Source organism: Hyperolius riggenbachi, chromosome 10 (genome assembly GCF_040937935.1).
Source record: "Hyperolius riggenbachi isolate aHypRig1 chromosome 10, aHypRig1.pri, whole genome shotgun sequence".
Lineage (NCBI taxonomy): Eukaryota > Metazoa > Chordata > Amphibia > Anura > Hyperoliidae > Hyperolius > Hyperolius riggenbachi.
The window spans coordinates 74,749,878-74,761,817 of NC_090655.1; the positions used below are offsets into that span (position 1 = coordinate 74,749,878).

Here is an 11,940-nt window from a genome sequence, read left to right on the forward strand (position 1 = left end):
GGGATACACTTATTGTTTTTGGAGGGGTTAGTTTAAATCAACTACTTGTGTAGGAACTCTAGAATGTAGGAAAAAACGTAGAGAGCGCACTTCCTTTTGCGCAGACTGGCCACAACTGGAGGAAGATGCGGGACCTGGTACCGAAGCTGCAGGCACAGAGGACAGCAGCGTGGGAGCAATCCGTACAAATGGGGCTGGAGGAAGCCCCAGGCATGTTTAGAACTTTTTTTTTTTGGTCTCTTTACGAATATATGTGTAAAAAAAACACAACAAAAATAACGAAAGGTTTTATTATACAAATAGAACAACAAACACTACATAAACAAGTAACACTTACGATGTGCTGCCATCTCAATGACACTTTGTAGCTTCTTTACATCGGCACAGTCCATAATATTGAGATCGGCAAACACCGCCATGCTGAAATACATATAAAAGCCATTTACTGAACTGCAGAATAGTTTAATAACTTGAAATCTTGAAAAGTAGTACAAAACATTAGCCATTGAATATACCACTCCTGCAGCATGAGAGCAGTTATTGGAGAGGAGCAAGAATGATGCGCTGGCCGAATCGTAAAGTCGCAAACCGCTAGCGATTTTACAATCGCTACGGTTTGCTTTTTAACATAGGAATCGCGGTAGGTCATTTCCACTACTGCGATTTGTTTTTGACAGGAACGCGAACGCGTGACGGAGCGATATTTGCCGCGATTTTGCTATGCAGTGCAAATCAAAAGCTTTTTTCATTCGACTGAAAAATCCAATCGGATTTCCCGGTTTCTTCGATTTTTATCGATCCGGAATGCCAGATATTTTTCTTCAATCTTTCTAAAGATTGTATGGTGTGTGGTATATTGCCAATTTATTAATATACACACCCTAGCAATTTTCTCAGTTTCCAATCATTTTTATCATAATTGGGGAAAAAATGTAACATACGTATGTGGTACATTGGTCATATTTTTGAAATGTTACAGTCAGAAAAATTGATTGCAATTCTTAAATTGAACAGATATTTAAAAAATTGTATGGTGTGTGGCCACCTTGAGACATTCCAGAGTGTTAGGTTTCGGGCTGTGTACGCAAGGGTTAACTCACCTTGGCAGCCGCCTCCATTTCAATGCTTGCCAACTTTTTACACTTCCACCATCTAAACCCGGAATCTCCAATATGAGGCCTTTGGCCCACTAGAAATTGCTCTCTGAAGTTTTCAAGAGCGATTTTAACTAGTCAATGCAAAAAGAATGGTTTAACCACTGAGGGCCCTTTTCCATTAGCAATCGCTAGCGTTTGCGCTAAACGCTAGCTATTGCGATTCAGCAAAATGAACACATTTTCCCGGCGTTTGCGATTTTGCTATGCATTGCACTGCAAAGCAAAATCGCGGCAAAAATCGATCCGCGGCGCGATCGTGTTTTAAGTCAAAAACGAATTCAGGTAGTGGAAATTACCTACCGCGATTCCTATGTTAAAAAGCAAACCGTAGCGATTTGAAAATCAGTAGCGGTTTGCGATTCAGCATCGCAATCGCCGCTAGTGGAAAAGGGCCCTTAATGACAAGCTGACTTATAAAAACTTCCTGCTAGAGCCTTTTAATGGCTCCAGGACGTTTTAATAAGTCAGACAGTGCTGCTGCCGCTGTGCATGTGCGCGCTCCCGCGTGTGCTCATGTGCATTCCCAAGCACGTGAAAATAGTGGGGGAAAAAAAGAAAAACACCAAAGAAAAAATACACGTTTATTTCCAAATACTATATCATCACCATACTTTGTACTAGGGACATAATTAAAATCTTGTGATAACCAGGACGAATAGGCAGATAAAATGTGTGGGTTTTATGTACAGTAGCGGTGTTTATATTAAAACTATAGGGGATGAAATTGGAGAAATTGTGTATTTTTCCCTTGTTTTTCCCTTTAAAATGCATAGAAAATAAAGTAATTACTGAAAACAAATATCAACCTCCAAAAGCCCAATTGGTGGTGAAAAAAACAAGATATAGATCATTTCATTGTGATTAAGCTATTGGCCAATGAAAGGGATGAGCACTGAAAGTCTAAAATCGCTCTTGTCCATTAGGGTAAAAACCCCTCTGTGGTGAAGTGGTTAAAACCATCATATTGCCTTTAGGGAGGATTGGAGTGCACCCGCGGCTGCTTTTTTTCACCGCCAATGGGCTGGCATTAAAGAGACACTGAAGCGGAAAAAAAATATGATATAGTGAATTGGTTGTGTACTATGAATAATTACTAGAAGATTAGCAGCAAAGAAAATATTCTCATATTTTTATTTTCAGGTATATAGTGTTTTTTCTAACATTGCATCATTCTATAATACGTGCAGATTACACAACACTCAGCATTCAAAATGATTCTTTCAGAGCAGTCTGTGAACTAATGACCTCTCCTCTGGCAGAGAAAAAGAAATTTGTTCACTAATAGTTAAGATTATAAAAGTCAGAAGACAGCCCTCTCCATGACTTTGAAAGTTGTAGAGCTTAATGGCTTTTTTGCATAGAGATAACAACTGGAGTTTCTTAAAGAGACACTGAAGCGAAAAAAAAATTATGATATTATGATTTGTATGTGTAGTACAGCTAAGAAATAAAACATTAAGATCAGATACATCAGTCTAATAGTTTCCAGTACAGGAAGAGTTGAGAAACTCCAGTTATCTCTATGTAAACAAGCCTTTAAGCTCTCCGACTAAGTAAAGGTGGCCATACACTGGCCCGATTCGCCGCCGTTTCGACAGCAGATTCGATCACTGGGATCGAATCTGCTGCCAATCGTTCGCGCTACACGCCGAATTTCGATCCTTTTCGTCCGATCCCGTCGATCGCTGCGTGCGGAAAATTAGCGTCGATCGCCCGCGGGTAGGGAGCGCGTCGCTAGCGGCGTTCGAGTACCCGACGGCCGACGCAAAAGAAGCCGCATACATTACCTGCTCCGCCGGCACGACTACGCCCGGTCACCGCTGCTCCGTGTCCGTACTGGTCTCCGGCATGCTTCAGTTCCTCCGGCCCGGCAGGAAGTTTAAACAGTAGAGGGCGCTCTACTGTTTAAACTTCCTGCCAGGCAGGAAGAAGTAAAGCATGCCGGGGCCGGAGACCAGAAGAAGACGGAGCAGCGGTGACCTGGGGACTGGAGTCGCGCCGGCGGAGCAGGTAATGTTTTCGGGCGGGGGGAGCGGCGGCAGCACCACCACCACAACAGATTGTGAACGGTTTCAGGCTGAAATCGGTTGACAATCTGTTTGCAGTAAAGGTAGCCATACGATCCCTCTCTGATCAGATTCGATCAGATAGGGATCTGTCAGTTGGTCGAATCTGATGGCAAATCGACCAGTGTATGGCTACCTTTAGTCATGGAGAGGACTGTTATCTGACTTTTATTATCTCAACTGTAAGTGGACTGTTTACTTTTTCTCTGCTAGAGGAGAGGCCATTACTTCACAGACTGCTCTGAAAGATTCATTTTGAGTGCTGAGTGTTGTGTAATCTGCACATATTATAGAATGATGCAATGTTAGAAAAAACACTATATACCTGAAAATAAAAGTATGAGAATATTTTCTTTGCTGCTAATCTTCTAGTAATTATTCATAGTACACAACCAATTCACTATATCATATATTTTTTTTCGCTTCAGTGTCTCTTTAACTCTTCCTGTACTGGAAACAATTAGACTGATGTATCGGATTTCAATGTTTTATTTCTTAGCTGTACTACACATACAAATCATAATATCATATTTTTTTTCCGCTTTAGTGTCTCTTTAACCACTTGAGGACCTAGGGCTTTCTACCCCTTAAGGACCGGCCACTTTTTTTCCATTCAGACCACTGCAGCTTTCACGGTTTATTGCTCGCTCATACAACCTACCACCTAAATGAATTTTGGCTCCTTTTCTTGTCACTAATAAAGCTTTCTTTTGGTGCTATTTGATTGCTCCTGCGATTTTTACTTTTTATTATATTCAGCAAAAAAGACATGAATTTTGGCAAAAAAATGATTTTTTTAACTTTCTGTGCTGAAAGATTTACAAGTTAGTGGAAAATTGATTTTTATTGTTTTTTTCACAAAGTGCCATTTTCCACTAACTTGTGACAAAAAAATAAAATCTGCTATGAACTCACCATACTCCTAACGGAATACCTTGGGGTGTCTTCTTTCTAAAATGGGGTCATTTGTGGGGTTCCTATACTGCCCTGGCATTTTAGGGGCCCTAAACCGTGAGGAGTAGTCTGGAAATCAAATTCCGCAAAATGACCTGTGAAATCCTAAAGGTACTCATTGGACTTTGGGCCCTTTAGCGCAGTTAGGGTGCAAAAAAGTGCCACACATGTGGTATTGCCGTACTCGGGAGAAGTAGTACAATGTGTTTTGGGGTGTATTTTTACACATACCCATGCTGGGTGGGAGAAATACCTCTGTAAATGGACAATTGTGTGTAAAAAAATCAAAAGATTGTCATTTACAGAGGTATTTCTCCCACCCAGCATGGGTATGTGTAAAAATACACCCCAAAACACATTGTACTACTTCTCCCGAGTACGGCGATACCACATGTGTGGCACTTTTTTGCACCCTAACTGCGCTAAGGGGCCCAGAGTCCAATGAGTACCTTTAGGCTTTACAGGGGTGCTCACAATTTAGCACCCCGCCCACTTGCCAGGACAGTTAACAAACCCCACAAATGACCCCATTTTGGAAAGAATACACAACAAGGTATTCCATGAGGGTAATGGTGAGGTCATTGAAAATCTAATTTTTTGTCACAAGTAAACGGAAAATGACACTTTGTTAGAAAAAAAAATAAAAAAAAAATTCTGCTAACTTGTGACAAAAACTAAAATCTTTTATAAACTCACCGTGCACCTCACATAATACTTTAGGGTGTCCTCTTTCCAAAATGGGGTCATTTGTGAAGTCTGTCCTGGCATCCTGGCATTTTAGGGTCTCTGCAATCATTACATGTATGGCCAGTATTAGGAGTTTCTGCTATACTCCTTATATTGGGTATACGGGTAATGCACTCTGGGCTGAAAGGAAAAATGAACGGCAAACATACCTTGCTCCACATCAATGGCAGATCTTCCTCCACATCAATGGCAGTGATAACCTCAGGAGAGAGACACCCCGTGCCACCCTGCACTCAGGGTGAGCCACCAACTTATGTGACTGGGCCTCAGAACTTTAGTATACAGCATTATGCCTGTAGGATACAGCAATATGCCTGCCAATAGAGATGACTCTGTGTGGCATTAAAGCATCATCATAGGCCCAAATCACATATAAACCGGGGGTGTCCACACTCAAGGGAAATTCAAACATGCCGTCTTATATCGCCAACCCAGGACAGATCAGCAATATCAAGCATGGAAACCGATCCTTCTTGCCACTTTTATGCTTACCCGTTTGGTTTTCAAGCTTACCTCTCCTCTCCCTGCGACAATGTGCGAAAGACCACTGAGTGTGTGCCTACTCCTGTGTCTGGAGTTCCCTAGGTTCTAATAGTGTACCTGCTCGTGGTACCTCTCAAAACACGGCCCTACACATAGGCCAGGCTGGTCAGGACAGCGGGGACAATAATAAACGGTGTCAGTCCTTGTTCCAGCCCTGCTGCAGACACGGCAACGTTTTCTTCGGATGCGTTGACCTGGGGCACACGGAAGCTGATAGGCGTAATGCCTTCCATGCAGTCGGCTAGTTGCATCTGGGGGGGGGGGGGGGGCCTGGCACCTCCTGGATACAGGATGTCCAGAACGATCTGTTCCTGAAATTGAAGGAAAGATCCAGTTCTCCCAGCCTTACTGTAGAGAACAAAGCTGTTGTAAACTGCCAATTGAATCAGATAAAAAGACACTTTCTTATACCAGCGTCTTGTTTTCCGGGAAATTAAATAGGGCGCTAACCTCTGGTCATTGAAGTCCACCCCTCCCATGCTGACATTATATTCGTGGACGACAAGGGGCTTTTCAATGACCTTAGTTGCCCGTTGAATTTGGACTGTCGTGTCTGTGTGAATGGTGGACAGAAAGTAAACGTCCCTCTTGTCCCTCCATTTCACCGCGAGCAGGTCTTCAGTACGCAAGGCGGCCCTCTGCCCCCGTTGAAGTCTGGTGGTAACGAGCCGTTGGGGGAAGCCCTGGCGACTAGGCCGCGCAGTGCCACAGCATCGGATTCCTTCTAACTTTAAGTGCTGAAAGAGGGCCACACTTGTGTAATAATTGTCCACAAAAAGATGGTACCCCTTCTGGAACAAGGGTGACACCAAGTCCCACACAACCTTTCCACTGCTCCCCAGGTAGTCAGGGCATCCGACCGGCTCCAATTTTGAGTCTTTTCCCTCATAGACCCTAAAACGACATGTATAGCCTGTGGCCCTTTCACAGAGCTTATACAGTTTCACCCTATACCGGGCGCGCTTGCTTGAGATGTACTGTTTGATGCCAAGGCGCCCGGTAAAGCGTAAGAGGGACTCGTCTACGCAGATGTTCTGTTCAGGGATATAAGCATCTGCAAATGTTGATGACAGGTGCTCTATGAGGGGCCGAATTTTGTGGAGCCGGTCATAAGCAGGGTGGCCCTTTTCATGACAGGTTTTGTCGTCGTTGAAGTGCAGGAAGCACAGGATGGACTCAAATCGTGTCCTGGACATGGCAGCAGGGTACAAGGGAACATGATTTACTGGGTTCGTAGACCAATACGACCGCAGTACATTCTGTTTCATTAGTCCCAAGTGAAGGATAAGGGCCAAAAAGATTTTAATGTCGGAAACTTGGACTGGTTTCCACCCGAAAGGCTGGGCATACATGCTCTCCGGGTGCTCGGTGATGAATTGTGTGGCTTTACGGTTGGTCTCAACCACAATTAAGTCCAGGAGAACCTGGGTGATGAACAGCTGCAAAAAGTCTAGGGCCGTTCCTAGATGAGCTGTCGCCACCTGGACTCCAGACTGGGCGGTGAAAGGGGGCACTACGGGTGCGGCGGAATCAGGGGATTGCCAATCTGGTTGTGCCAGCACCTCTGGGAGTCTATGGGTACTACGGGCCCGTCTTCTTATTGGTAGCTGCGATAGGGGTACTACTGCACTTGCCACCGTACCAGTTTCAACTTCCATGCTGACGCTCACCACTTCGCCAGGGTCTACGGAAGCACTGGCACTAAGTCCAGGAGATGCTGCGCTGCTGGTGCCTGCCTCACCAAGAAAACTATTATCAGCGCTAGCACCACCCTGCTGCCCTTGAGGCGGATCCTGCGCCACCTGCGGTCTAACGACTTGGGGTCTGGTACGCCTGGCTCTAGCCGGGACCATAGCCTCGTCATCACTTTCGGTCAAGGAACCACTGCTTTCTACAGGTTCAAATTCGGACCCGGAAGATTCGACGGATGATTCTTCCCAAAAGAACTCATCCGACTGGTCCATGTACCTGTATACCTCGTCATCGGAAAGCCCCCTTCTTGCCATTGTGGATTACTAAATTTATGGGGTTTTCCTCCGAGACTACCCAGAAAAAAAAGAGCACCTACCTAGCAAAAAGGGAGTATTTGAGAGGTATTGGGGTTGGTGGGAAGTGGGGTCTCAGAGGCAATCAAACAATCACGGGACAATCAAATACAATTACAGCACAATCGAATCCAATCACAGCACAATCAAATCTGATGCACTCGGAAGGTGATGGGGGGAGGGTGGGATTGGGTGTGGCGGGAAGTGGGGTCTCAGGCAATCAAACAATCACGGGGCAATCGAAGTCGATCACGGGACAATCAAATACAATTACAGCACAATCGACTCCAATCACAGCACAAGCAAATCTGATGCACTCGGAAGGTGATGGGGGGAGGGTGGGATTGGGTGTGGCGGGAAGTGGGGTCTCAGGCAATCAAACAATCACGGAGCAATCGAAGTCGATCACGGGACAATCAAATACAATTACAGCACAATCGACTCCAATCACAGCACAAGCAAATCTGATGCACTCGGAAGGTGGTGGGGGGGGGGGGAGGGTGGGGTTGGGTGTGGTGGGGGGGAGGGTGGGGTTGGGTGTGGTGGGAAGTGGGGTCTCAGGCAATCAAACAATCACGGGGCAATCGAAGCCGATCACGGGACAATCAAATACAATTACAGCACAATCGAATACAAGCGCAGCACAATCGAATACAAGCGCAGCACAGTCAAATACAATGCACTTGGACGGTGATTAGGGGGGGGGTCTGAGGGCGATTTGAGGGGGTGGGGGGTTGATCAGGAGCCTGCACGGGGCAGACTGAGTCCTGATCTGATGAGAGGCAGACACAGGGGGTTACTGATCGCAGATCAGTTAGTGATCGCTGGGGAGGACAGATGTAAACAAAGAGCAGGGGATGTAATCAGAAGGGGGGTATGAGGGCAATCGAGGGCCTGGGCAGGTGATCGGTTACCCCCGCGGGGCAGTTAGGGTCTGCTCTGATGGGTGGGGGTGCTAAGGGGTGATGGACAGGTGATAGACAGGTGATCAGAGGGGGATCAGGGGATAAGGTAGCTGTATACAGATGTATACAGTATACAGGGGGGTAGTCTGGGATGGGGTCTGGGGGTGATCTAAAGGTAGGGGGGTGGGATCAGGGGTGATTAGGAGGCAGTTAGGGACCTAAACTAAAGGGCAGCGTCGCTAGTTAGTGGCAGGTGGGGGGGTGGGGGTTTTGCAGGGGTGCAAGGGTGCTGGGCAGGGGTCTGCTGGGGTGATCAGGGGGGGTATGAGGCCTGGGGTGGGAGATCAGGGACTCTGTGGGCAAAAAAAACACGTGTGCTGGCTACTTACAATGTGCTTCCTCCTCGCTAGTGGTCTCTGCAACAATGAGACCACGAGGCGAGGAGGATGCACGTATAAGGCACTTTGTTTACCTAACAAAGTGCTTTATACTCTCTGATTGGGCTATTGTGCGGATTCCTCCGCTCGCCGGCTCTGCTAAGTGGCCGGCGAGCAGAGACAAAATGCCCGAGTAACGATCCCGGGCGGAGGATCGCGTCACGGATGACGCGATCGCTCCGCCCATGCCCTTAGAAGGACCGCCGCCTCTGTGGGTGAGCCGGTCCTTCAGGGCTCCACTTCCCGGCCGCCTCTGTGCGTTAGGCGGTCGGGAAGTGGTTAAGTGGTCAAATCCATCCCAAAATGTTGCAGGCACTGCGACTGCAGCAAATCCCAATGGCGGTAATATAATCATGGCCATAGGCTTTCATTGGCCTAGCTAATTTATTAGCTCCCAAAAAGCACAGATCTTGTCCGAAAAACGCTCCAGAGGCCCCAAGGTCTGAAGCTGGAAAGCCTGGCCCATTTACCAAGATATTCAAGCAGCAAATGTGTCAGTGAACAAAAAGAAAATATTAAATAAGTGATAAAAATGGGAATACATGTAAATGCAGACAGCAGCGATCCATTCTGAAGGCATGCAAATAGTCCTTTGAGGGCCTGAGCCCACTGACACAGTTGTGTCCGCTTTTCAGTTACACTTCAATGTTACAGATTCTGAAAAGCTGACAGAAGCGGACACAACTGCGCTAGTGGGCTCAGGCCCTTAATGTGATTTTCTAACAAGAATGTGAAATTATGTGTTGCAGGTTTCGGTTTCCGATCATTACTCTCAGTAAAGATCAGATCAGGGCAATGCACTGCTAGCTTTCCCTTGCTTGTTCTCAATAAATAAACATTTCACATTATTGTCACTTGTATTGCTCAGTCCTGATTGTTTCAGCCTCAGAGGCTGACAGTTTCCTGAACAAATAAGCCACCTACCTCTCTTCCAAGCAGTTTGTCTGCCCTATGGAGAGGGATGGACAAGCAGAACTACCGCAGCGATCAGTCAAGGTTTTCCTGCATGTCCTACAACAACTTACCAGGCTACTGATGTTAGGGAATACCTATACTATACTAGATTATCAGGGTCACATAAAAAATGGTTATTCTTGATGACAAAAATCTAAATCTAAAATGCACTGCATAGCAAAATCGCGGCAAAAATCGGTTCACGGCGCGATCACGCTTAAGTAACAAACAATTTGCGGTAGTGGAAATTGCCTACCGCGATTCCTATGTTATTAGGCAAACCGTAGCAATTCAAAAATCACTATCGATTTGCATCGCAATTGCCGCTAGTGTTAAAGGGCCCTTAGGGCGATTTTGAAAATTGCTGGCGCTTAAAAAAAAGGCGAAAACACCCAGGGTGTGAACAAGCACGAGAGCTTTCCTGCACCACACATGGGCAGTTCAAAACCTGTGCATGCCCAGTTCAGAATCGCTATGCCGTTTAGAGGAACTTTCGGGAGTGAAGTGGAACAGAAGGACCATGGAGAACAGAAGGGACCCCAAGCAGTATCCAGACACTCAGGAGGGAGTAATCTAGTCCATCATGGGCGTCATTTAGTACTGTAATTCCCCCCATTCAGGTGTGCGGTTTACTGAAACCAAGAGCAGTCAGTTGGGGAAGGAAGGGAAGAACCCTCCCAGACAGACTTTCTCTGAACTCATGCAGCTGTGGTGTCAGGGCACCATAAATGAGATTTTGTATTTCCGTCTTAGATGTATTCTAATCTGCATTTTTCTAACAGGAGGACAGAAGACACAACAGCGCTATAGGCTGGAATGGAGAGCAGTAAAGCACACAAGTGTTGTCAGGTAGCTACAGCGTACACGTGGTGACAGCACGTTACATCCGTTCTATTCTCCCCGCGTCAGTCGCCCCAACTATACTGTACCTGCACAGTACTACAGCACCTCTCCTCTGTACCCAGATACCTCCACGTGCTGAGGGCGGGGTCACACCATATCCCGCCTCCTTCCTGCTTTCCCACCTATCAGCGGCGGCCGGGCTAGAGGCGGTGGACAAGCACAGCTTTCCCTGGGTGATAACCAACATTTTCCTGCATCGCAAGCACGCATGCGCGTGAGGATAGGCTTGTGTTGTTTGTTCGGCCCTGGAATGCAGACGCAGCTCAGTGTTCAAGCTGCGTGCTGCAATTCTTTATTATTATTTATTAACAGCAATATAATGTTTAATAATAGAACATCATGAATTTTGGATGACTGGTGGAAAAAGTATTTTGTTTTATAATGTATTAAATTCCAAAGGGAATGAGGAAATTGGAAAGACAAACATGATGGCTGTATTTCTCTGACAGTCTGTGGCTACTTATACTGCGTCCCATAACTAATTTACAGGTAGGGAAGATGCACAACTAAAGGTGGCCATACATTCAGGGGCGTAGCAGTAGGGGGTGCAGAGGTTGCGACCGCATCGGGGCCCTTGGGCCAGAGGGGCCCCGTAGGGCCCTCCCTGAACTGCAGTATTAGCTCTCTATTGGTCCTGTGCTCATAATAATTACTTTTATAGATACTTTGAATAGTGATAATCATTAACAAACTGTACCCCATCCCCTTCTTGCACCTCTGACACTGTAGTTGCCATTGGCAAGTTTTGGCGCGCTGTATCAATTGTTATGTATAGAGCGCTTGGGGGGGCCCCATGTAAAACTTGTATCGGGGCCCAAAGCTGCTAAGCTACGCCACTGCATACATTAGAAGATTATGGGCAGATTCGACCAAGAAACAAATTTATCTCTAATCAAATCTGGTTAGAGAAATATTTGTTTCTTGGTCGAATCTGCCCATACACTACAGGCCGATTCCCGTCCAATTTCAGCATGAAATCATCAGGGAATCAGCTAAGCCCTCCATCCACCCGGCCGCTGTCCTCAAAATGTATAAATGTATGTAGTGTAGTGCATTTATACATTACCTGTCCTGTAGCAGCTTCCGCACGGTGTCCGTCCATCTCGTCGGGTAACAGCCGCATACACGCTAGTGGCGCATAGCATCTGACGACAGACGCTATGTGCTGCTGGTGTGTATGCGGAACCTGCCAAGATGGACGGAAACCGAGTGGAGGCTGACACCGGACA

General features: G+C 46.3%; 1 protein-coding gene across 2 annotated transcripts in view; it reads right to left on the reverse strand.

Annotated features, from left to right (window-relative positions):
* RPP30 (ribonuclease P/MRP subunit p30) overlaps positions 1-10,798 on the reverse strand; it is a 54,089-nt gene extending 43,291 nt beyond the window's left edge. The window contains exons 1-2 of one of the 2 annotated variants that reach the window (XM_068257946.1): positions 10,738-10,798; positions 338-420 (exon numbers count right to left, since the gene is read on the reverse strand). In XM_068257946.1, coding sequence (XP_068114047.1) covers positions 338-419 — 82 coding nt within the window. In that variant the 5' untranslated portion in view covers position 420; positions 10,738-10,798. Of the gene's footprint in view, positions 1-337; positions 421-10,672; positions 10,693-10,737 lie in introns of those variants that run through there. The other variant, XM_068257947.1, reaches the window with a different exon arrangement.
* Between the last annotated feature and the right edge of the window lie 1,142 nt (positions 10,799-11,940).